At 44.6% G+C, this 25770-nt stretch overlaps 2 protein-coding genes across 3 annotated transcripts in view; one reads left to right on the forward strand and one right to left on the reverse strand.

Annotated features, from left to right (window-relative positions):
- Positions 1 to 1113: 1113 nt before the first annotated feature.
- Positions 1114 to 2324, forward strand: LOC105688206 (meiosis-specific nuclear structural protein 1-like). Its single transcript, XM_048649223.1, has 2 exons — positions 1114 to 2045; positions 2122 to 2324. Exons 1-2 carry the CDS (start codon positions 1121 to 1123, stop codon positions 2322 to 2324), a joined length of 1128 nt encoding a protein of 375 aa, XP_048505180.1. The 5' UTR covers positions 1114 to 1120.
- A 6184-nt stretch (positions 2325 to 8508) lies between these two features.
- LOC105688474 (disintegrin and metalloproteinase domain-containing protein 10-like) overlaps positions 8509 to 25770 on the reverse strand; it is a 36053-nt gene continuing 18791 nt past the window's right edge. Inside the window, exons 4-18 of one of the 2 annotated variants that reach the window (XR_001103192.3) lie at positions 21468 to 21711; positions 21101 to 21262; positions 20317 to 20501; positions 18653 to 18793; positions 16924 to 17048; positions 16614 to 16742; positions 16210 to 16378; positions 14666 to 14835; positions 14207 to 14374; positions 13407 to 13534; positions 13215 to 13329; positions 12991 to 13125; positions 12698 to 12743; positions 11558 to 11815; positions 11079 to 11219 (exon numbers count right to left, since the gene is read on the reverse strand). Coding sequence is in view for 1 of the 2 variants with exons in the window: in XM_048651511.1 (XP_048507468.1) it covers positions 10167 to 11219; positions 11558 to 11815; positions 12991 to 13125; positions 13215 to 13329; positions 13407 to 13534; positions 14207 to 14374; positions 14666 to 14835; positions 16210 to 16378; positions 16614 to 16742; positions 16924 to 17048; positions 18653 to 18793; positions 20317 to 20501; positions 21101 to 21262; positions 21468 to 21711 (3182 nt within the window). In the remaining variant the exon portion in view is untranslated. Of the gene's footprint in view, positions 11220 to 11557; positions 11816 to 12697; positions 12744 to 12990; positions 13126 to 13214; positions 13330 to 13406; positions 13535 to 14206; positions 14375 to 14665; positions 14836 to 16209; positions 16379 to 16613; positions 16743 to 16923; positions 17049 to 18652; positions 18794 to 20316; positions 20502 to 21100; positions 21263 to 21467; positions 21712 to 25770 lie in introns of both variants that reach the window. The other variant, XM_048651511.1, reaches the window with a different exon arrangement.

A 25770-nucleotide genomic window follows, 5' to 3' on the forward strand; every position in this document is an offset into this window, starting at 1 on the left:
CGGTAGATTCATTTGCTCAGGATTTCTCATTTTACATCTCATCAGCCAGTCGATTAATTATAAATTTTAGTGCTGAGAAAGTGTTTCGGTGACGCACGGTCTAGGGCCTCGGAAATGTCAAAACGTCAGCAAAAAGCCTAAAATTGTTTGCAGATCACGTAACGTTTGCTTCCAGCGAGGCTTCCAGGCAGACTTGACGGCGGGTTCCGGGACCCTCGTCAAAAAGGACTCGTGGTCGGCTGGCAGAAATGTAAAAGCACCAAAGTCTGTGCTAATTCTACACTGGCAACCTTTTTGTATATAAATATACACCGTATACATACCTATGCGAATACCTATACCTATGTACTATGTGTACGCGCAAGATCTATAACACAATGTCGTATCTAGAGAATATCTTGTACGAGCTGTATCGATTTAATACGACTTTTCAAATTCACGCACGCGTCGTGTGCCAAGAATTTTCATGTAACCGAAAAATTGACGAATATCGAAAAATTGATTGAGCGTTCGATTTTTTTCTAACCTCCCGATCGGTATGGTATCATTTTATTTTCGAATCAAAGACCAGTTGTTATTTTATCTGTGACTTGAATTTTTTATCTCAATCGTTCGGAGGACGTACCTGACTATCATTCAGCGGTGTTGAAAAATGGACAAGGCTTTGAAAATCAAAGAGAAACGGGAAGCTGCTGATAAAAATGTTGAAGAAATAAATCGGCGAAATTTTCAAGATTTAAAAGAGAAATGTCGCGTGGATATTTCTAACAAGGGTGAAAGAATGGATTTTTTACGACGTTTGCATCTCGAAAGAAGAGAGGCTATCAAAGAGGATAATCTTCTCAGGGCTGAGGAATCAGGAATCGTTCTGAAAAAACAAATTGAACAGGCCGAAAAATTATCTAACGAAATTTCTAATCTCAAAAGTAAGTTTATACGGTATACATATAGGTGAACTTCAAATTTTGAGTGATTTCGGAGCCGAAAGTTTAAAACTTATGATAGTGGATTCAACCATCGGATCGCGACGACCGAAATAATGACCCAGTAATCATCAAAACTTGAAATTCGAAAAAAAACACACAAAAATTCGCAATTTCAATAGAAAAACAACAACGAAATGAGAATAAATTTTTCATTTACCTGCATAGATAAGGATATTTTGGAACAGAAGAATCGTCAGCTCTTGAGATCACAAAATATCGAATTGAAGGATCTTGAGTTTCGATTGAGATCGTCATACGCATCAAAAGCGGCACTCGTTCAATTAAATGAACGCGAAGCAAATAGATTAGAGGACAAGTATCAGGAAAAAGTTGCCAATGAGAAAAAAAATGTTTGGTACAATAATAACGATTTTGAAAAAAAATTAGAACTGGATAAGAAATATGCCCTTATCAAGTACAAAAATGAATTGTGCGATCAACTGATCAACAATGAAATGATCCGTCAACAAAATGACGAAGAATATCAAAGGGAACGTAAAATAATTGAACAAGTCAGCGAAATATTGCATAATGACGATATAAAAATGGTTCAAGAAAAATTAGAAAAAATTGAACGGACCAAACAAGAAAGAGATGCTTTTTTTAAGGCCAGAGATATGTGGAAAAGCAAAGAGCGAGAGGCGATTCTCAACGAATTCAATAAAAATGCCGAAATTTTCCGACTCAAAATGATCGAGGAGAATAATCGTATTCAACAGCGTAAGAGTAAAGTCAATCAAAGAGATAAAGGGTTGGACGAAATAGCTAAAAAAATTCTCGATGACGAGGTCAAGAGAAATGAAAAGCAGGCAATAATCGACGAAATTATTGCCGAAGAAGAAAAATTAGAGGCGGATAATCAAATGAAAAACCTCAGGATTAAAAAAGAAATCGTTAAAAGAGAGCTTCTCCAGGATATGGAGAGACAGAAAAGTCTTCTTAAGGAAAATCGAGAAAAGGAAGAAAAAATTGATGCTGCTTTCGCTAAATATTTGAAAGAACAGTACGAAACAGAATTGAAAAATGATCAGGAGAAGAAAGAGGAACGTAGAAAGAAGGGTACGATTTTGAAAAAAAAAGAATTATAATAATTGACGGAAAATATTTTCTTTTCAATTTCAATTTTCATTCGTAGCCATCGAATACGGCAAGGAATTGAAAAAAATGTGTGTGGATCAACGTCTCGCTTACGCCGAGGAGATATTGCAGAGACAAAAATCGTTGCATATCGATACTGAAATCGAAAATCAAAGGCTGAAGGAAGTTTCTTCCGAAAAATTGAAAATTCTTCAAGAACATGCTGAAAATTTAAAAGGATTTTTTAACGCTAAAGTATAATAAAATCCTCTCCAGTATTCATTCATAGCTACATTATACGGGAATATATCGCTCACATTTGTCTGATTTCGAACACATCGACTCATTTTTGGAGTTATTCGAAGGATTTCGAAAAAACTTCTTCACCCCGATCCTTCCCTTTCGTTGCTTATTTTTTGACCGGTATACTTTTTGCTTCGACAACTTATCCATGTACAGGAAAATACCTTGCAGTTGCGGAGTTTGGAAATAGATCAACGATCACTTCAGATTATCTTTCTACCTTCGCCTTGCCTTCATATATTACATAGGGAACGACGCTGCAAAATATGGTAGGACAAAAAAGAAGAAAAATGACTGAAAAGAAAAGCGTTCGTTCAGTTCACTTCCTGCGAAGGTATACCGCTTCCACCGCCGTACAATATATGAAATATACCATACGAGGACGCCCGTCCCTTTCTCTTTATCTTCTTCTTTATATCCATACGGAATAGCCGATCCTGATGACCTCTTTTGGTATCGGTCACTGCACCTGTGTTATTATCTTTGGGGGTCTTTTTTCTCGTTTTTCTTGTCATTTTCCGCTCTCCGGATCGCTTTCGACGTTTCTTTTTTTTTTCTTTATTTTCTGCTCCGCCGATGGTTTTCCGAGAGAGCGAGCACTTCGAATAGTTGTTGCCTCCGCGTAGTGGAATCGAAATCTTTTCAATTATCAACTTTGGTCGCCCTATTTGCTTATTTTGTCGATTTTTCGTTCACGTTTTCGTACACGTGTAATATCATCAATCTAAAATATTGCACTTGGCGTATCGGTGTCATTACATGACAGTGTATATTTCATGGTTTCGGAAGCCTCCTCGAACCCTGAAGGACTACATCCATCATCTTTTCTTTGTTCGTATTCATCCGTCTGTGTGTTCCTTTTGTGGGCGAAACAAAATTCATCTCCTTACGCGCGCGTTACTTGACTACCTAATTCCTTTGGTTGGCAGTTGGAAACGTTCTAATCTAATTGTAAGAGAAACAGACTGAGAGAAAAGATAAACGGAAAAAAGGGAATGGCAAGATGCTGTGTAGCCCTATTTGTCTGCCTTTTATCAGATGTACGTTATCTGGACTGCGCCGCTTATCAGGTGAAATTGCCCTGCCGGAGTTGCAAGGATCGATGGGACTCCTAATGCCACCGCATTAGCTAGGTAAACGGAACCAACCCCTTGATCGTAGCGTACAGTCTATACCTACCACCTGTGCTTACGGCGCGGTCATCGAATCTTCGAAATACCCGTCAAACGTGTACGTTACTTTTTTCTCATCTTTTGTCCAATCGATATCGTTAGCAAACGATATTCAATCTGATGTACACCTATAGAGAATGGTTTTCACGATCCGTCTTCTCTTCTCTTTTTTGGGTCCGACTCGTTTCCACAGTTTCTATACTAATTACTTTCGCAGTTTTTGCCATTTGATTTTTATTTTTTCTACGAGGGTAGAAAACAAGGAGGACGGATACGCCGAGGGAAAACTGGTCCATTGTTGCCAGCTTTCCACCCAATTATGGCCAGAGGGTTGGAGGCGGAAAGAGGGAAAGAGGGAAAGAGGGAAGGGTATGGGTACGCAAGTTCGGCCCATTACCCACGACAAAGTGGGAAACAGGCAGCGGAGAAGCAGCAGCTACACCCCCGTGCAGAGCTTACCACCCATGAATGCATTATGGCGAATAAGCGCCAACCGCTTGAGTTATTGTATCGAGTACAAAAAAGAAAGAACACAAGGAAAAGAGAGAGAGAGAGTGATAAAGCGAGGGGTGAAACGAAAAGTAACAAAAGATCCCAAAATCATCTGGGAATGTTTGAATCACGGAATGGAGAATGCGGTAATTTGCAATGGTCCTTTTTTCACATTCAATTATACATACCATCGCTATACAAACTATTTGTAACTTCCCACTGGCGTACCTTGAATGTTTTAACTGCAGTTTCGGTTACCGGAAAGCCCGCAATCCGGTGAAATTTTCATCGTTGAATTACCAAACAGCGCCACCGTTTTTCTACCTATCGAAAGTGCACCCCCGGAAAGGTAAATCGTTCGTCGGTTTGTTTCGTTCGCGAGGCACCGTTAGCGTGTGTCACGAAGTTAGCTAAAATGCCGAGTACCGCCGCGACGTGTAATACATTCCATCGCCGTGTTACGGGTACATGCAACGTAGTATTTTCTGGCCATACCTCGTCGTACCATCGAGGCACGCTGGAATTTTCAATTATTTCGACTCTGTCTCCCCTCTATATCCACGGTGTTATACACGTTGTTCGCCGGCTGGCCGGATCGCTCCTCTTTCCGTCTGGCTGTACCCCACCCGGTCGACGTCTCTTCAATCCAGTTTCCCCCCTGCCCGCTCGCGTTTTCTCCCGATATTCTCACCCCCTGCGCCGTTTCATTCCCTCAATTCTCATTCTACATTCGATACTTGCTTTTGCTCTTATTCTCGCCGGCTATGTTCCTCCTGCAGATATGCCGTCGTTGCTGATGCCTGGAAACTTGGGAAACCAAAGCGCAATGTCACGGGACATTTGCCGTGACGCTCCCTTTGAATTTTAATACATAAAAAACCATTGCGGTACAAATTACCTACTTTCGGTTTCTCCTTGCTTTTTATTCCGTTTTGTTCGCGGTGGTGCTTGTTCCATTTTTCCGATAGTTCGATGTGTGTTTTTTTCGTGCGTCGCTCGAAGAAAAATTTTATAGTCGCGGTTTGCGCCTGGCGTTGTATTTTTTTCCGTCATCTTTCCGACGCCAGAACGCGTTTATTCAATTCCGTTTGCGGAGCATGCGGCGCGAAAAGGTTCGCAAGAAATTCTATCTCGCAGTTTACCGTTACGTGACGCATAAAATCTAGTATTTCATACTTTATATGCAGTTCTGTTGACAGCGCAGAGATAGTGATGCACATTCTATAGAGGAGTAAGTATTTTCAGCTTGATTCATAACAGACCAAGAATTTAGGACGACGCCAGTTTCAGCTCGGAGCCTGGAGTTTCTCTCTCCGCGGTGTACGCTTCGAAAAGTTTTACCACAGAGAGATAGAGAGAGGGAAACGGAAGATAGAGAAGTTCAAGGATCGGTCACGGCACTTTGCCAAAACGTTATTATATTGTGCTTTGACAAAGAGGGGAAAAAAAAAAAAAATAAAAAAATATACGCGTAACTGGGTTGGAATATAGAGGAAATAAGGATTGTATACATACATTTATTCACGGGTACTGCGGGTCCGCGGTATTACCATCGATCATTTATCTTAATTTTCATCTGTGGCAGCGACGACGAACTTAGCTCCAATCACGATGAGAATATGAATGATAACAATATTTGTATAATCAGCGTCGTAATTATTTATCTTGTCATTTTTCGCAATTGTAAGGGTTGTCCATTCATATTCTTGTCTTCTTTGAAATTTTAATTTCAAGCTTTCTGGAATTATACAGAGATTTATTTAGCGGATAAGAAAGGTTGCTCGTGACTTGAACTGCACGCTTGCAGGGAATTTAACGTATTCGACGACGCTGTTCGTTTAGATCGTTGATATATTTAATTGCGAACCACGACGTTCCGTCGCAGAAAGAAGAGAACCAACCGAGAACCGAAAACGGTTTTTGGGACATATCTAATTACATTAAGTTCGTGCAAAACTTTGAGAATTTAAAGGGGGGTGGTTCGTTACACCTTCACCTTCTTCTTCTCCCACTTTTTCTTTCACTCCCTTCGCCACTCTCGGAAGTAACTTTGAGCGGACCGGGACATGATGATGATTTTACAGGGAAAAACTGAAGGGAAATTGTCGCGAGAATTGAGCATTAATTTGGAAAAGGAATGAAAAAAAAAAACGAGATAAATTTTCACTCGCTCATATAATTAATTATGCGTAATATTCATCGATTGAGTATTTGAAGTGTAGAACGGGAGAAAAACAAAGAGCTAGAGCGCCCGGGGAGAAAAAAGAACGCTGGACGGTATAATAATTCGTTGAAGATTAGCGAGGTCCTGCGGCGTATTATAACGAGGGGATGAGTTGTTGAGTTCCCGATCGATTTTCTGGGTTTTGGCGTGCCACGTCGGGATCAGAATCGCGATGCTGATTGATGGATAGATGGATGGACGGATGAATGGATGGATGGGAAAGAAAGCTGATCGTGGCTTACAACGGATGATGTATAACGGATCGGATTAGGTACCGCTAGGGTTCGAAAATCAGGTGGGACGCCACATTCGAAGGCGAAGAAAATTGTGAAAACGAGAAAAACCTGGTGAGATATCGCCAATCGCGAGAAAAGTCAGCAGAAAAATTCAGATACTCGAATCCGTTGCGTTTCAAACTCCGAAAAACTCGAAATCTATGTTCTACTTCTTTCTTCGGACGTATTCGTCATAATACTGAAAATCAGGGGAAACTGAAAGGCACTCTCTTCGACGGGGGTGGGTTTGCGAAGAGCTTTGCGGAGTCGAGAGGACGCGAAGTGGCAAAAAGGACGAAAGTACTCCGCATCGCGGTGTAAGTAAGGAAATCACGAATGAGGGGGGAGAATCGGTATTCAAATAACGCTGGAATGGCCATACCGAGCCAGGAGAATACGTCTAATTATCGACTCGCTACGCAAAAACTTTTGAAAGCTGGGGCAAAGTTGGTGTTTAACATTGCGAGATACCCACTGCACAGAGTTGGAAAAGCAAAGGTGTGGAAGATGGGAACTGAAAAGGTACGAGAATGAGGGAAAAAAAAGGAGAAAGGAGCTGTTTTAATTAAGGCTAAGTAAAATGGCTTTGTGGGATTCAAGCGAGCTGCAGAACCCACCGACCTTGGGGGTGAAGAGCAAAGAGAACGATGACTCTCCGCACGAGGATGCAGATATAAATTATAACGGTGTGCGGGACTACAAAAATATTTATACGAGTTAACTCGCGATCATTTTCACGTTACTAAAAATTAATCGCACCACGATTCCACAATCGCTTCCTTAAACCATCATACATACCTATTTCGACTCACCGGCTGCTCACTCGCGGACTCTCGACGATATTTCACGGCGCACCGCGTTAATACACCCGTTCGAACTGTGTACTTCGAATGCGATCATGTCCCTGAAACTGCAGTTATTTTTTCAAACTTAAAAAATTCATAACTATCCTGTAATAGATGCGGTGTTCCGCGTATAAGCGAGTATATCATGTACGCACATATGGCGATTCTTCGAGCACAGTGGCAATTTCTTTCGTTGACAAATTATCTCCGGAGAAATGTGAGCTCGTAAATTCAACGCATTAGTATCAGCCACGTGGAAAGAGGTTTAGGGTGAGGGTTGGGGCTTAGAGCGTCGGCGTCGGCGTCGGCGTCGGCGTCGGCCTCGTTCCTGGTACGGGGGTAGAAAGCTTGTGGAGAACTGCCAAGCTTCTCAGTTTCCTCCTTCTTTTATTCGTCGTTCGTCGCGGTGCGGCTCGGCGCCCTAAAACTTGTCTCCGCATGGCGCACAGCCCCCCCCTATATCAAAACCCCATCGAGATAACCTGCCTCACCTATCCTATCCCATACTCATAAGCAGCTCCTCGCCCAACTTCAAACTTTACTTCTCTATAAATTATATAGATATAACTATTCTACATAATCTACATATAGGTACCGTTCCATGCATGCAATTATTTACAGAACTTAAGCTCTACTAAACTTCATTCAAACTTTCTACTCTATGTAGCGCGCTCTTGTTTTAGGGGGGGTGGGTTAACGTAAACGTAACACCCTTCTTCGCAACTTCATCTACCGGTAGATGTGAAGAATTAGCATAATTGGCCGAATGAATTTGCTACGTCGTGTTACATTTTTCTCCATTGATCGACATCGATAGGTATCGTAATAAATTTACGAGTATCAATTATGTATAATAATGCGTTTATTAGTTTGTCTTTTTTTCCTTACTTCCTTTTTCGTTTTTTTTTTTTTCTTTGATATACAATGTGTGGTATATCGCCCGATATCGCGCAGGTGTAGATGACGATGATACACGATATACAGAGCTTTCATTTTTTCTTGCGTTTTTTTTATTACATTTTTTTTTTTTTTTTTTTGTCAACACTTTTAGATTACTTATGATACAAAGTCCGTGTAAAAATACAGGGGCTCCCGATGTCTTTTATTCGCTTTAATTTCTTTTTTTTTCACGTATTCACATTTAACTTCTCACGTTTTTCGCCAAACCTCTTATAACAATAATTCTTGCTTCAGAAATTTCTCAAGTACGTGTTACCGTATACCACTTATGTAATATGGTCAGTACTGCCTATGGTGTCTACGTAGATACGAGTACGTATAACTTACATACGTGTTACAATTTGATAACATTCTCAATTACTGATAAACTATAATAATATGGTATGCGTAATAATAGTATAGGTATGCTCATACGAGTAGTCTTTCATTACATCGCAATCGATGTAATTTTAATGTACAACAACGGCATAATCGCTGGCCAAGTCTGCGGCGAGATTCGGTAATTATCTAAAACTTGTTTATTTCTTTGTCACTTCTAATCGCTCTTCTTGTCTAACAAAGCAGACGACGATCCGCGAGGAGTAGCTATATTTTGGAAGACCTTCCACGATAATATGGATGCTGTGGATTATCGTGACTGTTATCGAAATCATTGGAATTCCCGTATCGAGGATTATTGATGTTTTTCACTTTCCTTCAATGATAATTAAAATGGCGGAAATAACAATAATGCCGATAGTTACAATCTTCGTGACAATGAGGATAACGATGAAATCGGAAAAGTGAGACAAATTAGCTAAGGACATACACACGTAAATCGTACATAATGTGATGTATCGGAATGTCAGTCACGCAAAGAGCTCCGTGATAATAATCGTGCGATAATTCCCCGTAGCCAATTACTTTTACGTCTCTCGTTTCTCTAATATTGTATTTACAGTTTTTAAAAAATATACTCAACTGTTCTTCGCCATGATCGTGGGGAAAACCTGTTTCTTCGGGATATCGTTTATATTTACATTTTCATAATTATTCGTATTTCCTATTTTTATTTTTATTTTTTTTTTGTTCCAATATCATTTCTCTCTCTAACAGCATCAGATCGCAAATCCACAGTTGCAAACGGAATACACAAAAGCAGACGATCAGACGAAATTCAAATGATCGTTACGATTACGACAGATATCATCACCGTCATCGTCGACATCGTTATAATGTTACGATCGCAATCGGTATCCGTTGGACAAAAACTGTAGCGCGGGTAACCGTCGTAAGTTGTCGAATTTTTCATTTTTTTACCAAGAGCTTGTTAGAAGAGTTTTTTTTTTTTTTTTTAATTCAACTATCTTCACCATCACCATCGTTAAAGTTGAGTGCGATTAACAATCGTTTTCTCGCAAATAGTCAACTGGGAGTTCTTTTTATTTTTATCATCACTTCAACGAGATCCGCGGTTGATCACCGTCACAATCAACGATATCATTAATCGTGAATGAAACGTAATTTTCAACTCACGTCGTTATCACTATGTGTGTATACAGTAGTTGAAAAATGTTATTAGTTTTTTTAGTTAGCTATCACCAATTTTTTTTTTTTTTTTTCACTCTTACCATATTTGTTCCCAAAGTATTCTGTCAGTTGTACAGAATATGAATTAGGTGAACGAGGGACACCGTTATCACTTTTTATCGGATCGTGAGCTCTTCTTCATCCCCTTCTTCAACTTCCTCTTCTTCTTCTTCGACGTAACGATCGTCGTCGGGTTCGTCGCGTCGTTCGTTGTCGAAAATTAAGTAACAACGGGGTTCGACGATAGGGTCATCGGTTGGATGTCACGCGTCCGAGAAGAGGAATTCACATTCCGAGAGAAGTACTTCGAGGTCAGATGGCACGGTGTGCAAATCGGAATTCGCCGACGGATCTTCCGTTCCGCGGGTCAAGCCGGTAAAGTTCGCCGTTTTACCGGCGTTGCTCCGATGCTTCGTTATTCTGTTAGCGTTGTTGCCGAAGCTGCCTTTTTTAGCTTTCGATTCACCTCCCCCGGTCGTTGTCCTGACTAAAACTCCGGTGCGAGGGGCCGAAGTTCTTTGCGCCCCGTGACCCGCTGTCGCCGTAGCTACGTTGCACGCTGCACCGACCTTGTCAGCTTTCCTTAGTTTCACGCTGAATTTGAACGGCGGTTTGTAAACAACTTGAAGACGCAAACGATCGTTTTTATTATGGTCGTTATTGCGCGCTATCGACCCCAAACTTCTGGCTTTCGGGTCGGTCGGCCTTCTCAATGTCACTTGACGACCGCGGATACCGCACGCCACGTTACTCCGCATACCGCCAACGGTCGTTAATCCGGCCGGCGTCGATTTACTCTTCGGTATGTTCGATGGCTCGTCTGTAACAACTTGGGATGACGCTAACAACCACGAACGGACTTTACTCTTGGGATCCGAATCCGTTATCATCGACGTCGAATCGTTCTCGTTGTGTTGCTGGGCCGATGAATAATCTATCACCTCTTTGTTACCCTTTTTTCTACGCTTCTTTTGATTGACGTTCGACGTCACCGCCTGTACCGTGGCTATCGGTATCGCCGTCGTTGTCGCACCCGCGCCCGTATTGTTCACGTTGTTGTTCGCCTCCGACGTCGGATTTTGCGGATGTTGTTGCTTCTCTTTTGACAATTTTTTCTGCTTCACTACACCCGACGCCAGAAGTACTTCGGCCACTCGTTTTCGTGATATTACCCCCGCCGATATTGCCTCGTTTGATGCGGGCTCGTTACGATGATCTTCGGCCGTTCCAGACGGCTGAACCAATACCCCTGGAGTACTCAAGTTTCCCGCCAATCCCGAAGACGCCGGTGCTACCGACCTCTTCTTTTTCGATACCTTCCCAAACGTTCGCAGAATTAATGAGAGGGCGTAAAATTGTCTTAGGATCGACGATATATCGCGTATTTTTTGGCAAACGTTATCGAGACAATAGCAGAGGAGAACCGAGAGAGGGTTCCTCTATATTAGCCTCAGGTAAATAGCCTCCGGCTCCCGAGGGATTAAATACTCCCGCGAAGGGTATCGATAATCTCGTACACGCGTTCAAGATGCGAAAGGCAAACTTTGAGTAACTTGTTTCGAATGTCCGAGGGTGGGTATTTTAAAATTCGCGAGGGCAAAAATGGGAAATACGGTGGAATTCTTTGGAGAAAACAAGGAGAATAATAGCTTACTTTCGACGGTTTCTCGTTACCCTGCGCCCCGCCGTTCCCCGATGACGAGTTTTTGTTAGGCACCTTGCGTCGTCGTCTCCTCTTCTCTCTGACTTTCCTGCTCAAGGGAAGTTTCGCCCTGACCGCTGGCGGGTGAACGGTCACTCCCCCTTGTCCTTCCGGCGGAAGTCTGACCGTCTCCGTTGTCGAGCTGTGAATTATCGTTACCGATTTCAATTTCAGGTCCGGCCGTTTCCCCAACAGTCTCGTGCTCGCCACCTGTAACGACGAATCGATCTTTGCGTCTCCGATAATTTCCGCCACTTCGCATTCTTACGCGCGGAAGCCAATTTTGCGAAATCTATTGCAATAAATCAATTTCTAGCACTTTCCCGCGCCAGGATTATCAGCCTATCCGATACACGTATGCGCGCGGCGGGGTAACTACGAGTAGATATCCACGTAGGTGGTGTACGTTTTCAATTTATGCGGCGATTACCTGTACGTATAACCTACCCTAAGAGATAGGTAAAGTGTCGGGTTGCCGTACGTTGACGTTGCTTACATTAGCCCGGGTTGGCTTGGCTTAGGTTTGATCAAGAGATACATGGAATACACGTGCACGTATAGGTCTATTGTCTAACGCACACGTACGGCGGTACACCTGTACGTTCCAACGTCTAATGTACGATATACCTAGCAGGTATATAGATATATATACCTGCGGATTATTGAATCAAGATATCCTACGGGATTTAGTTAGCGCGATGCCTACGGCGTATCTTCTCTAATCAGACTCGGTTGCTTGGTATACCGGTTTTATACGTACAGGTACCCGCCAACGAGGTAAACTCTACAATTAATTCTCATTAATTTCATCGTACGTATTATCGCCGATGGATAATCGACGATCGTTCGGAGGATACGCTCGTACTAGCTGCGTCTGATGGGGATAGCGAATAATTAATTTATCATCTACATAAATTCGCTCTCGCGTCTGACTGCGTTCGTCTTTTACCGTGCAGCGATTAACGGGAGGTGCGGGAGTTACAGGATTCTTCATCCGTACATCTATCATTACATACATATTTTTATTTTCAAAATTGTACTTGTACTTTTTTTTTTTCTGTTCATTTCGCAATCTATTTTTTTCGGACTTACTGCAATTCTTGCAATTATTCTCCCCGGTCTTCTTCTCCGTCCTTCTCTGTAACGGGTCGTTGAACAAAGTTTTGCAAACAAATATATTATTGTAACAAATAACTTTCCCTTGCGAAAATTCGATTGATTTTTCTTGCGCTTGATCGTTTGCGTGTATATCTTGTTTTAGAATGAATTTCAATGTGCCGAGAAGTGAGTCTGTTTTTTCTACGTAGTCAATCTTAGAACGATCGATATGGTACACAACGGTGTTTGCAAACGTGTAAAATATAATGGTAATCGTGTGTACTAACCAAAAGCGAAATCGCACCGAGGACGATGAGCGCAACGGCGTACCAATGATCGGCCACCCAACGTTTGAACGAAGCTAAACTTTCGTCGGACAAGAGAAGTTTCCTCAGGGTAGCTAAAGGACCGCTCGGATCCACCTGTACAACAAATATGAGGGGAGGGGAAAAAAATGAAGGGAATAGTGAGAAAACGAAAATAATTTCCATAAGAAGATGCGACGTTTTACCTCTCTGCATTTTTGAAAAACGTCGCAGTACCCGTTGTAATCGTTGCAAGGTGTTCCCGGTTTCGAAAACATATCCGGTATATCGTACGGCCATTTGTTCCAGTCGAAAGAAGACCTGTGGAATCAGGCGAACGATTTACATTTCCATTCGCGACAACTACGTAGCTGGATATTTTTTTTTAAAATACTAACAGGCAAGGTTGATTTTCGCCGGGCAAGCGGCAACAAAGTTCACAGGCCTTGGTAGGGGGATCGGTCGGCCCGGGAATGCATTGACAAGATTCCAAACCGTACGCCAGACAAATACTTCCGGTACATTCCTGTGAGGAATTTGAAAAATCAAAATTAAAAGAAAAATGTTCACCCCGCTCTGCCCCGCGGGAGAGCGACGGAGAAACGAAGAAAACACGGAAGAACGGATCGAAGCCCAAGTCAAAAATAAATTTTTCTCTTTTTCTCTTTTTTCCTTGTCAATTTCAAGTTTTGATTGGAATTCTCACAAAGATCGCGCGCTTCGAACGACCGAGCAAACAAGAGAGCGGAGAGAAGCGAAGGGAAAAGGATTAGTTGAGAGAGATGAGCAACGGGTAGACAAAAATATGAAGTGACGGCTCGTCAATACTTTCCATCGTATCTTTCCTCCCCTCGAGCTTCTCTTTTTCCCTCGCGTCTCAGGTTACACGTTAATCTTTTCACCCCCCGACAAGGTAGGTACGATTTTTTCCTTCCATTTGATACGCTCCGTGTATATCGATGCCGGAAAATCTGAATTCCAAAACTCGAAAATAATATCTCGGTCGAACGCTCGCCGAACCTCCGAAGATTGACGTGATTTCAATAATCGTGGCATTCGCGCTTCGAAAACGTTTAATTTTCACGGTAATGACGTCAAGTTTTTGTCAGTAAGCCCTGTACAGTTGTGTCGAAAGAATCGGGGCAAAGTCAAAGAAAAAGTGAAATACCCGAGCGAACGGGATGAAAATAAAACTCACCCCCATGAAGCAGACCAGTTCTTCGTTGCACACGGTTTTATTGGGTTTGTTAATAGACGGTGGACAGTGAGGTACTCTACCGTCGCAAAAACTTGCATCCCTGCACCCGTTGTCGTCTCTGCATTTTACACCGAATTGAAGTTTGCACTCGTTTGTGCAACACGGACCCTGTACGCGGGACACATTTAAAAACACGTTTGTAATATGGCGGGAATTCGCTTTTTATTTTCACTCTTCTCCACGGATGGGGTGACACAAATTTTCCACACCCCCTGCATTCTTCTTCGCTTGTCGTTGTTAATTGTTTAAAAAATCACAAGGCACTCTTTCGACGATCAAAGGGGAAAAAAAGCAGTCATTTTAACGACGACGAAACTGAAGGGAAAACTCTAATCGAATTTAGGTGCGATATGTTTGGAGAGAGAAAAAAAAATAAAACAGTAATAATTTGCAAACAACCTGACTGGGACTGCAAATCGATCCAGGAGTAAGCCGACAAGGAGGTTCCTCGGCCGGCGGATAACGACGTTGTGGAAAACAACATGAATCTCGGCAATCTTCTTCCCATCCGCAATCGCACTCTTCACCTTCTTCTACCACACCGTTGCCACAAAGAGAAGCTTGGGGCTCTGCGAACAAAGAAAAATAAAGGAAAAAAAAAAATAACACGACAAAGAAAACCACGAAAAAAGAGTTGATGTCTTCAATTTTTTCGAACAAAGGAGTTGTAACGTTATAATTACTCGTATTGCACACGGCAATCGTAACAAGAACGATGATAATACAAACAATGATGATAATAATATGTTCGGGAGCAGCGAGGGTAATACCGATTGGCGGTAGCGGCGGCACGCGGTGCGCAACTTTATGAAAAAAGTTATCAATTTTTTTTTCCTTCCCTTTTGCCCTTTTTCTTTGCTCTCATCGCTGATTAGTGAAGTTGTTCGTCGTCGTCGTCGTCGTCGTCGTTGGCCTCAAACCAAAGCGTGCGTCGAGAGGGTGGGGAAAAAATAAAAATAATAATAATAAAGGGAAGGATAGGGAGCGGGCGGGCGGGGCGGGAGAAAAGAGAAAATTTCTGAGTCACTTATTCCGGGGGAAATAAAAAGTTTTTCAAAGGGTACATTTCATTGTTTTTTTCTCTTTTTGTGTATATATTTATTTTTTTCATGTCCCGAACCCACTTAGTTTTTCAACTATAACGCACGATGACGATTCACCGGGAACGAAAGCGTGCGAATAATCTATATGAAAAAAAGATAACGTCGGAAAAAATAAAATTAAACAACGCAGCGAAGCTGCAGGCAATCGATGAATGCTCGAAAATTAGTATTCGATTCAATCCGAGCGAGGAAAATATCAAAAGTTCGTAAATTTCGAGGGTAAAGTTCACCGATCAGAAACGACGAAATTTCATCGGACGTTGAGAAATTGAAAATGATATGCCGATCGTGCGTACACGCGTGATCCGTATACCTGAAACGTCGGTTGCGAGAGGTGAAAAAAAAAGATGGAAGAAAATGTATTCCAGTCCGCGGGGCTAATTATTTTGTCTTTCCCTTTTGCTCGATGAACAAAAGCGCGAAGATAATCAAGCTTTTGAAGCTTCCGAACCTACAAGCCAATTAGTCGAAAGGGTTATCTTCTGATAAAAGCGAGGAAGGAAGAAGGAGTTTGGGCATAATTACAAAGCTCCGAATCTGGGCATTGATAACGCGCGCATACCGCATGAAATTACCGTGAAGAGGGCGATTAACGGTTAAAAAAATATCGGCGAAAACGTGGCGCCGGGTCGACGATTTGGGGAAAAGCAATTATCCTTCGGATATACCGTGAGAAAGCTCCCCGACGTACGGACAGTTGATCAAATTTCTACGTACACCGATATACACAGGTATACTTTTGGCGTTTGAGGAAATGTATCTCTGAACAATAATGCAATGAGGATAATGACTGTGTACAAGAATTGAAAAAAGAAAGAAAGAAAACGCAATTCTTCTCACCGGTGAAACATCCTTTTGGCGAACGCGCTTTGGTGTTTAGTACAGGATTTATAGCGTTCAAACTGCACGGACTGAAGCGGTTGTTATTTCTCTTATCACCGCTGGTAGCACGTGCGAACATTATGAAATTTCCATCCTCTCCTCCAGGAGTACATTGTTCAGGATCGTGCTGCAAACAACGTCATATCGGAACACGTCGAAATTTTACAGATAGAGAGAGAGAGTATAAAAATATCGCCAATGTGGGAATTTTATGTGACTTCGATAAAAAGTCCGAAGGAAGGAATTATTTTTAGCGCTCGATGAAATTTTCGAAAATTCAACATTTGTTTCGCCAAAGTATCGGAATGCCCACAGTTGATCCTGGCGTTCGATCGACTAATTGTAAGTATACGCATACTAACGGGAGAGCCGAAATTGTGACCGATTTCGTGGGCCAAAGTAACGTGAGATACGGCTGGGGGCACGTGTTTCCCGTAGTTGAGTAAAGTGACGATACCGGTGTTCAGTGACTTCATACTACCTCGGTAGTGCTGAAACAGAAATTCATATTTCTCTCATTCAATAAATATTTCGCAACGATTTCTTCACATCTTTCGCTTCCTTCGACGTCGTACGACGTCGTACGTCGTCGCGGATCGACCGTGACGAGAATTATTTATTTCCATTGTTTGTTGAGAAGAAAAAATAACGAATCACGTCGTCGCGACTCACCCCATTTTTTTCGCACACTCCGCCAGCATTTTTTAGATCTCCCGTCCAAGCGAGACCCAGAGTACCCATTTCAAAATCTCTGTAGGTGAACATATAAGCCAAACAAAACGCGTCGTAATCTTCCTCTGGAAAAAAAAAATTAATAAGGGAATGAATGAATTACGATACGACGATCGGTTGCGAGGAACGGGGGAAAGCGACCACTTCAAATTCGTTGGACACGAGTAGTCGCGAGAAGTGATAAAATTGAAAAGAAAAGAGAGAAAAAAAAAAACAAACTGGGCTACAGATATCACTCGGAATACCTGTCGTTTTTTTTTTTTAATATTTATCGGAGCATACTTGTACGTATAGCTCGACTCGATCCCTGCAGCGATATAACGGGGGGGTGGGGTAGCTACGGTTGGTCGTAAAACTTTGAGGAATCATAAAAATGTGTACTGCTGCAGTTTCGGCGTAATTGAATCGAGGGCGCTAAGAAACCTCTACGCCGTATGTATTTTGTACGTGTGTGTGTCTGTGTGTGTGCGTGTGTGTACAAGTATGCGATGACGTTGACGTCGACGATGCTGACATTTTTCGTTTCTTTTTTTCACGAGCCCTCATTTTGAACAGCGATTCATCCTAGTTATCGACGAAATATTTTCACCGGTTTTCGACCCCTTCGTCGAGAAGCCCTCCGTATTTTCGAAAGAACGAATTCAACCGGATATCGCGGAACTTGAGACGTGGAATCGTTGGTTTAACGATAATTTTCTAAACAATGTACTCTTGGAATTGAAAAAACGACGGGCGATGAGGGAATATCGAAGCGACGACTCTATTCCGATTCACCCGGCGATTCCGAGGGAATGGAAGAGGAGGCCGTCGCTTCAAAGTCCTCGCGAAGTTTTGCGTCGAAGCTCGACTTCCGAAGTCAAGTTGCGAGGCGAGGCGCGGCGAGGGGGGGGATGCCCTCCGCCGGATTTTCGGATCGAAAAGTTAATCGATTTGCAAAAGTTTCCCGTTCGTTATACGATCTCCTTCCCAAGTATTCGCGGACGGTCGACTATCAATAAATGAGAAATGCTGGACATGGACGATTCCCCATCCTTGTATAAACCAACTGCCGTTCCAGGGTACCTCTTCAGTCTTTAGCCCGCAGCTGTCCGCCTCTAGACGCTGAGCCGCTGCGCCGCCGTTTCAAATCTTGACGATATTCGAAGCACGTCCGTAATACAAACCCCAGACTCAGGGAACCCCCCTCGCTTTTCCTTCGTTCCTTCGCCGTGCCACACATACAGTAGGTAGGTAGGTACGTACGTACGCCGCCCCCGATTCTCCACACATAAAGTCGAAAGCTCGCTCCCCGAATCCTGCCGCCGTTCCTGTTTCTGCTTATGCTTCACGGTTGCTTTCTACCCTACGTATTGCATACCCCCCCCCCCCCCCCCCCCATATCGGCTACTGCGCACAGTTTACTCTTGGATTTTGACAAATTTATGTACTTGGAAACGGTATTTCCTTTTTCTTTCGACCATTGCGTACATCGATACCCGGAGTGCCGGAGTATCAATCGAGAGGTACAACGATCGCGATTGCTTCTTGTTCCGTCTTCTTCTTGGTTTTTTTAGCGAGTCGTGTCGCGGGTCCTCGAAAGGGAATGGCGTACTTTCGAGCGTGAAGGGCTCGCTCGGTCGGGGGGGGGGTCGAAGGTTGGTTAAAAGGTAGGTAGAGAAAAATCACTCACCGGAAAAGAGTTCCAAGAACTTTTCAACGCCGTAATTTCCGGGGAATCGGTAGTTCGGGTCTTTCACCGACTCTCCGCTGTGGACCTTCACCCTTTTTATCATGAAACTTATGTTGTCCGGGCGACCGTCTTGGTTGAAATCTGAAATCAGAGTTTATTTTCACCTTTCGTTTCGTCCCGACAATTTTTTCAATTCCAACGAAACGTCCAGGGCTCCGTATCTCCGAACGGGTAATCGAATTCTCGGCGGAAAGATAATTTTGACGAAGAGTAAAAAAATCCGATAAAATCTATTCGTTATTCAGCTAGAACGGAGAACGGGGACGGCGGCGAGTTCTGTACTTTTATTCGGACCGATGGAGAAAAAAAAATGCCGAGAACAAAAGTGGAAATAAAAATATCGGCTAACAAACGGTGTATACATGCGAAACAGAGGTGACACAGGTACACCACGTTTCACCTACATTCGCGATCAATTGACATTTGTTCGCGGAATTGTGCAGCGCTCAAAATAGACGCGGGTACTTCCAATTTTAATTCCACAATCCGAAACTGTTTCAGGTGTAGGTTCAATACACCGTACGTGGCGTACGTTTCCGCGTATCGGTATATCGTATACATCCGGTTGCTTCTGTTCGGTGGAAAATTTAAGGGGAGGACACAATGGCGTTCCCTATATACTCGAACGGTTGTATCGGTCAACGAGGTGTGAAACGTACTTTAAAAAGACCAGAGGCAACGGAGTTGGAACCGTAGCCGGAATGGCTAATGATACTTTCGCATTCTCTCTTTTTCTCCACTCGATTCCGAACCTCCGCAACCTACTGCCGCCCGACCTTTCAACCCCTTCAAATCTGACTGTATTACCGAACGAACGAACCAACGACCGAGCGAACCAACCCTCTCGTTTCCGTCGCCTTCCAAACGCCTCCTCCCCTCTCCGGGCGGGAACCCGATTTTCACATCGTTTCGCACTCACGCGATATTATAGAAAAACAAAGAGGGAGGAAATAAAATAGCGGAAAGGGAGATCGCTGGCAGACGCTACCGAATCCGCGGAGAGATTGCCCGAGCAGGTACTCCGTCGTACCCGGTGTATATTTCGGTGTATTTCCCAACGAGGGACGAGCGTCGTTCGATCATCGTCTTCCCACTCGATCCGGTTCTTTCCGCGTATAAATATTACAGGGCGTCGCAGAGGTATGTAAAATGGCAGCGTAGGTGCAACGGTCTCCGCTCGCTCGGAGACGGCGGACTAACCAGTTTATCCATCGCCCCGGGTTCTTGGCCGATCCCTCTTCCATCTTCGACTTCATATTCCTCCAGCCGACCGACCCAACCTACTTCAACTTCACCCGTCCGTACTTTGTACTCGCATCGCCCCGCGTGTTTCGGGCTCAAAGGTATAACGACCCACCCTATCTTTACAAGTTTGAAAAGTTTACCCCCACCTCCTCTCCCTTACTTTTATACACCGTGTATTACAGCGTAGATATACATATACATACTTGCGCGTACGTCGCACTCGCACGTCTGCGATAAAGCCGATCATCTCGCGGCGGAGAGATAATTTTTTTCTCAAACCGGCCTTCGCCAATAACGAGAATTTTTTTATCTCGACACTCCGGCGACCGTTTCCCCTTCGATTCTCACCCACGACTCACCTGTGTGTTTGTAGATGGAATTAACTCTTTGCACGTGTCTGGTCATAACTTCGATGCACGCCTCCTCGGTTCCGTATCTTGAGAAAAATTGATGATCCGCCTGCAAGTAGAGCATGCACGTTGTTTTTCTAGGATCCACCGTTGCCCTTTTGTGGAGATGCCTGGCGTAACGTTCGCGGTATACCCTGGAAACGGCGGAAACGAACGGACGATTGAATAACAGGGAAAAATAAGTCGATGGAAATGAAAAAATTGAATTTCGCGAAGGAGAAACGCTCGAACTTTCGGTCGCTCCTTTCATTTTTCATTCATTGTTCTTGTCTCCTTCGCGTCCGGGTGTGTGCGAATAAATTGAAGTGTTATGTAAAGTGCGAGTACGTACGTATCGTCGATATATTGACGGTGTGTCGTCGTACCCGGATGCGCTGCACGTGAGTCCGGTAATAGAATTTTTCCAATACTTCCAATAATTGGAAAATATAAGTACAGGTATGCGACCACGGAACTAGATATTACACACACACACCGGCGTATACCGTGAGGTGTATACACCAATGACGGGGAAACACCGTCGGGTTCATTGCAGAAATGAAAATCAAAACAAATACCAATTGAAATACAAACACGTGTCGGTAGGACAAACACAGACGAAACAATATCGAGAAATGTCGACCTCGACTTGACCCGGCCAATGTTTACAACCGATTCGACTCGAGACGGGGGAAGCGTAGCGGAGGTTCTTACGAGGTGAAATAAATTTGACGACGATGAAAAAGAGGCAAACCTGTCGAGGTATTCGAGATCGTAGTTCCTCTCGGCGGACGTCACCGATTTTTTCGGAACTGGTTCGTTGGAGTAAAGGCCGCCGTGCGCGCGAATCTCCTCGTCCACCAGATGCTCGTAGAGTGGTTCGGACGAACCGTTGACGTTCGCACCTCTCGATACCCTGGAATGTGACGTCGGTTACGTTGATACGGCGGATAGACGGGAAAAATGCGAGGGGAGTCGCAAAGTGATTCCCCTGACGATAAATTTCATCTCAATGATTTGTTATTATTATTTTTTTTTTTCTTTTATTTTGATTGCGGAACGGCGCAACGGAAAACGATCGATTTCGGTGGGTTTTTTTTTTTTGGGGGGAAAAAACTGACCGATCGATGCTCTCGCGAAGAGTGCCGCGGCTCAGGTGCTGGCTGGCGCAGCGAAGAGGTTGCGAGGGTGACGTGACGTCGGAAGCTCTGTAAGCTATGGTGTGATAGGGTGGGCTGGTGTCCTCGTCCTCGACGGAATATCTGCTCGACGGTTCTATGTAATATTCCTCCAGTCCCGACCACACGGTACCGTCGAACAGACCCTCCTCCGTAACGACTCCTTGGACCGACGCGTTCTCATCCTCTGCAAGCAAAATACGAAAATTTTCACCGCACCTGCATCGTCCTCCCTCTCCCGAGGACACACCCTCGCGCGCGTCGCATTTTTCGACCGAACTGACAAACGAGTCTCGCCGATCGTCGCAAAAAATCATCCCCCGCAAAGATTTCCATCTCCGTAGGCACCGGGGTAAACCCCCGGAGATGACGATCTCCGCCGGCGCCATTTCGCACTTCGCCTCCAACGATTCCCTTGTATCGCGTGGCAATGGCCAGCGGTACAGAACCACCCCGCAGCTACCCTCCACTGCGTCAATTCGTTTGCTTCCCATTTCAGTTTCGCGCGAAGTACGTGCTCAAAGCGACGCGCCACTACTTTGGGAAATTGGCAGTGATTCCATCCCCGAATGCGGGACTCCTGCCCACCTCCATCCCTCCCTCCCTCCCTCCATCCCTCCCGATCCGACCCACACCCCGTCCGACGCACGGGAATTAAACCCGGTGCACCGTTAACGTCGTCTCGACTTCGGGATGATATTTCCTAGTGGCGCGCCTCCTTTATTTGCATTCGACAAATTAGGAAACGACACGTAGCGAAAAAAAAATCAGGATTTTGTCACGGATATTTGGAGAGCCGGGATGGCCGCGTTTTGCCATCGCCCGAAATATCATAGGGAGCGAGGCAAAATGTGTTTTGTACGGCTGAAACTTTTTCACCCGTAACTTCAACGGGGGATCGCGATAACGTTCGGATAATAAGCTTCGTTCGAATAATGATTCTCCTGCTAATCGCCGGTGGTTGGACGGGTTATGCATAATCATACTATATTCCATTCATTTGGAGATCTGGGGATTCCCGTGTAACGTACGACGTCCGTCACAATGGAAAGCAGAGTGGGAGGAGGAAGGAGAGGAGGAAAAAGGAAGTTCGGGACTTCGGTTAGTTCGAACTTGAACGTTCCGTAATATCCTCCGTTGAAGAGGAGAAACAAAAAAAAAAATTTTCGCCAAAACTTTCCACCTGTTCCATTCACTCGGAAAATCCCGAAGGTTGTCGTTTCGCGGATTCCGCGGTATCCGCTCTACTCCACGTTCTGCTGACCGAGGACGGCAACCGGCACCTCGCGATCAGCTGACCCTCCGACACGCCGTATGGTCTCGAGGTTTTTTTTTTTTTTTTTATATATATTTCTATCATCCGAAGCAACGACGACCCATAGCCGTATGAAAAAAAAACAAAAAACAAAAAGAGATAAAAGTCTACCCGGAGAGAAAAGGAGGCTGAAATTCACCTCGGGCTCAATGAGAGTAGGTAATCCGAAACCTCGTTGAATGTGAAAAAAAAAAAAAATTTACTTCTTCGACAAGTATCTCTTGTTACTGCGCGGGATAGACTTCGCGCGGTACGAAGCGCCCAACCGGATTTCTTTTCATTCCTTGCGCTCGCTTTTTATTTTCCCGTTATTATTCTTGCTAATACACTCGTTATTATTATCGCCGGAGCTTTTCTCGTCGGTTGAATGAAAAGTTTCCCTCGATATCGGAACGGCGAACCGCGAGACTCCGAGTGGAAGAGGTCCAAGTTTTGCCCCCGTACAGGTATATACCGCGACTTCCATTGTCACGATCGGCGACGGTGATTTTCCCATGTACACCCTTATGACGGGATACGGTGAGGAATCGAGGAGCGAAGAGGAGCGAAGGGCTCGGGGTGCGAAGGGAGTCTCGATTATCCCGGAGTCTGGTAATCGTCGACAAGCGCCCCCCCCGGAATAATCCGAGGTCAAAACTTCTACGGATGCTCCGGTTGGAAATCGTACAGAACGGGACGCATCCGACAAAGAGAAGGTGGAGGGAAATGGGGGAAAATCATTTTTCATTCAATCCCGCGAAGGGTCAAAAACGAGCGTCATCGTCGTCTCGACGTACTCGTGGAAGGCCTCGTGGCGCAGGTAGAGCGGGAAACGCGAATGGGCGGGAGGCTTATCGCTTCGTAAATCACAACCCCGCGGACCTAACAACAACAACTCTGCCGCGTACGAAACAAATGAAACGGCACGGGGCGAACACGGCTGGCTTTATTCGGTACGGAAGGACCGAGTTTAACTGAAAACTGAGAAGTGAAAGGCGACCCCAAAACTGGGATGGGGAAAATTGGGGTCTCCTAACCTCGCGCATTTACACATTATAACTAAAACTATTATATTATATCACGTCGTAAGTTATACTGCGAAATTTCCACCATCAACACCTGCTGCGCGAGGTCGGACCCTCGCTCGATGATTAGTGTTCGTTCGTCTGCGAGTGTAAGGGCCAGGGAGGTCTGTCGGTCGGTCGGTCGAGTCCGTCGGTGGAATTTATTTTCGCATCGTTACCCGGGTACGGCGACTGAGGACGGCAGACCGGAGATGAGGAAATATTTTAAATAATCTCGAGGGGCGTCCCCCGGCTGCGGGGGGGAAAAAAGTCTTTTCGTCGTACGCGCGTCACCCATACCGTCCGACGTTCGTTCTGATCGCCTAACGTCCGCGAGGAAGTAACTAGTTGGCCCGCGGACCGTCCCCCTTCTCCGTTCAGCCTTCCCTTATCTACCTCTACCTTCCCTCTCCGCCCTAACTTCAGTTTCTCGTTTATCTGCAAACCGCAACTTACGATACGCCCCCTCCTTTCTCGCCTCCGAACCGCTTCCGTTCGTTCCACGGGAACCGGTCGCTCGGGATCGACTTCCGTCGCGTTACCTGCGTCGTTCGGCCCTGAGAGATCGAACCGAATCTAATCGCGAGACCCTAGCCGGCCGCGATTTTGCGCACGTGGTCGTAACTCGGGGTGGGTTTGAATAAAAGTGGGAAAAAATCGGCGCTCCGCACGTGGCGAAAAATGGCGCATTGTTTTCTCGTAGTTTTCGAATCGATCGACATCTTCGTCGGTGCGTTCCATTCGACGATAATTCCGTACAGAGTCGGCTATTACCCGGCTGTATTAATGCAAATTTGGCGGAGCCAGAGAGGAGAATACCGGGTAGCAATAAAACGAGTGGAATAATAGGCTACCGCTGTGCAACACGAATAATGCGATAAAGAGAGAGAGAGAGAGAGAGAGAGGGAATTTGAAATGGAGAGTTTCAGGTTCACTGGCTTACAGGTTTACCACCACTAGTTATACTAGGATAATAAATTCTTGATACCGACTATGCCGGCGAAACCGCAATTATCTCGAACCTCAAATCTCAACGTTGCGCAAAGTAGCTAATTCATTCGCTGAACTTATTTGAACAACGTTGAACGAGCGAGTTATTCCATTTATCGACGATCGGCCCTAGTCGATCCGGCGGAAATCCGTGAGGATTTCGAAGAAGAAAAATCGGTAAATAAACGACGTGGCGAGAAAACGGATTCCAACGGAGGACCGCGTTTAATCGACGATTCTTTATCTACCCATTAAGTGGTAATTACGGGACTTGCCTTCCGGAGGCCAACGGCGATTTGCTTACTCCGATTACCGCGAGAGGAGAAATAACGCTCGAACGGTGAAAATAAAATTCCATGTTCTCCGTATCCACGATCCGGATACCTCGACGATCGATCGATGATCGGGAACAAAAATCGAGTAATTAGCCGAAGATAACCCGCGATAATAATCACGATTATACCGCCCTGCAGTCAATGGAATGTTTCCGAATACAATTTCACTCTCCGCGAATTCAACGGTTGCATAACTAAGGAAATAGTTGCCGAAGTATGCCGATAATAACTAAACCGCGAGTTTGCGATATATTGCGAAACTAGATACCAATTTCTCCTTGCTGCGGTAAAACTCATCGTCCACCCGTCGAATTTCGAATTTTCGTCCGACGCAAAGCGACGCGATTTTTCCCAACCGATGCGTTTTTCCGGGCCGTACGCCCCCTCCGTTTCCGCGGGCCCCCCGATTAATCGCGGGGAATTTTCGTCACCCGCGCGGAGGGTCGACGGCTGCGATCAACCGGAGATGAGAATGTATCCAAGGTCGGCGAAATACGCCCGACCCCCTTATAAACCACCGTGAACGGGATTTAATTCCCAATTTAAATGTACGCGCGTCAGCC

This window comes from Athalia rosae, chromosome 2 (assembly GCF_917208135.1).
Source record: "Athalia rosae chromosome 2, iyAthRosa1.1, whole genome shotgun sequence".
Taxonomy (NCBI): domain Eukaryota; kingdom Metazoa; phylum Arthropoda; class Insecta; order Hymenoptera; family Athaliidae; genus Athalia; species Athalia rosae.

Coding starts and splice junctions, on each gene's coding strand:
- LOC105688206 (XM_048649223.1), top strand. CDS start 1,121: ATGAGAATAAATTTTTCATTTACCTGCATAGATAAGGATATTTTGGAA. Junction 2,046..2,121: donor AGAGGAACGTAGAAAGAAGG/GTACGATTTTGA, acceptor TTTCATTCGTAG/CCATCGAATACGGCAAGGAA.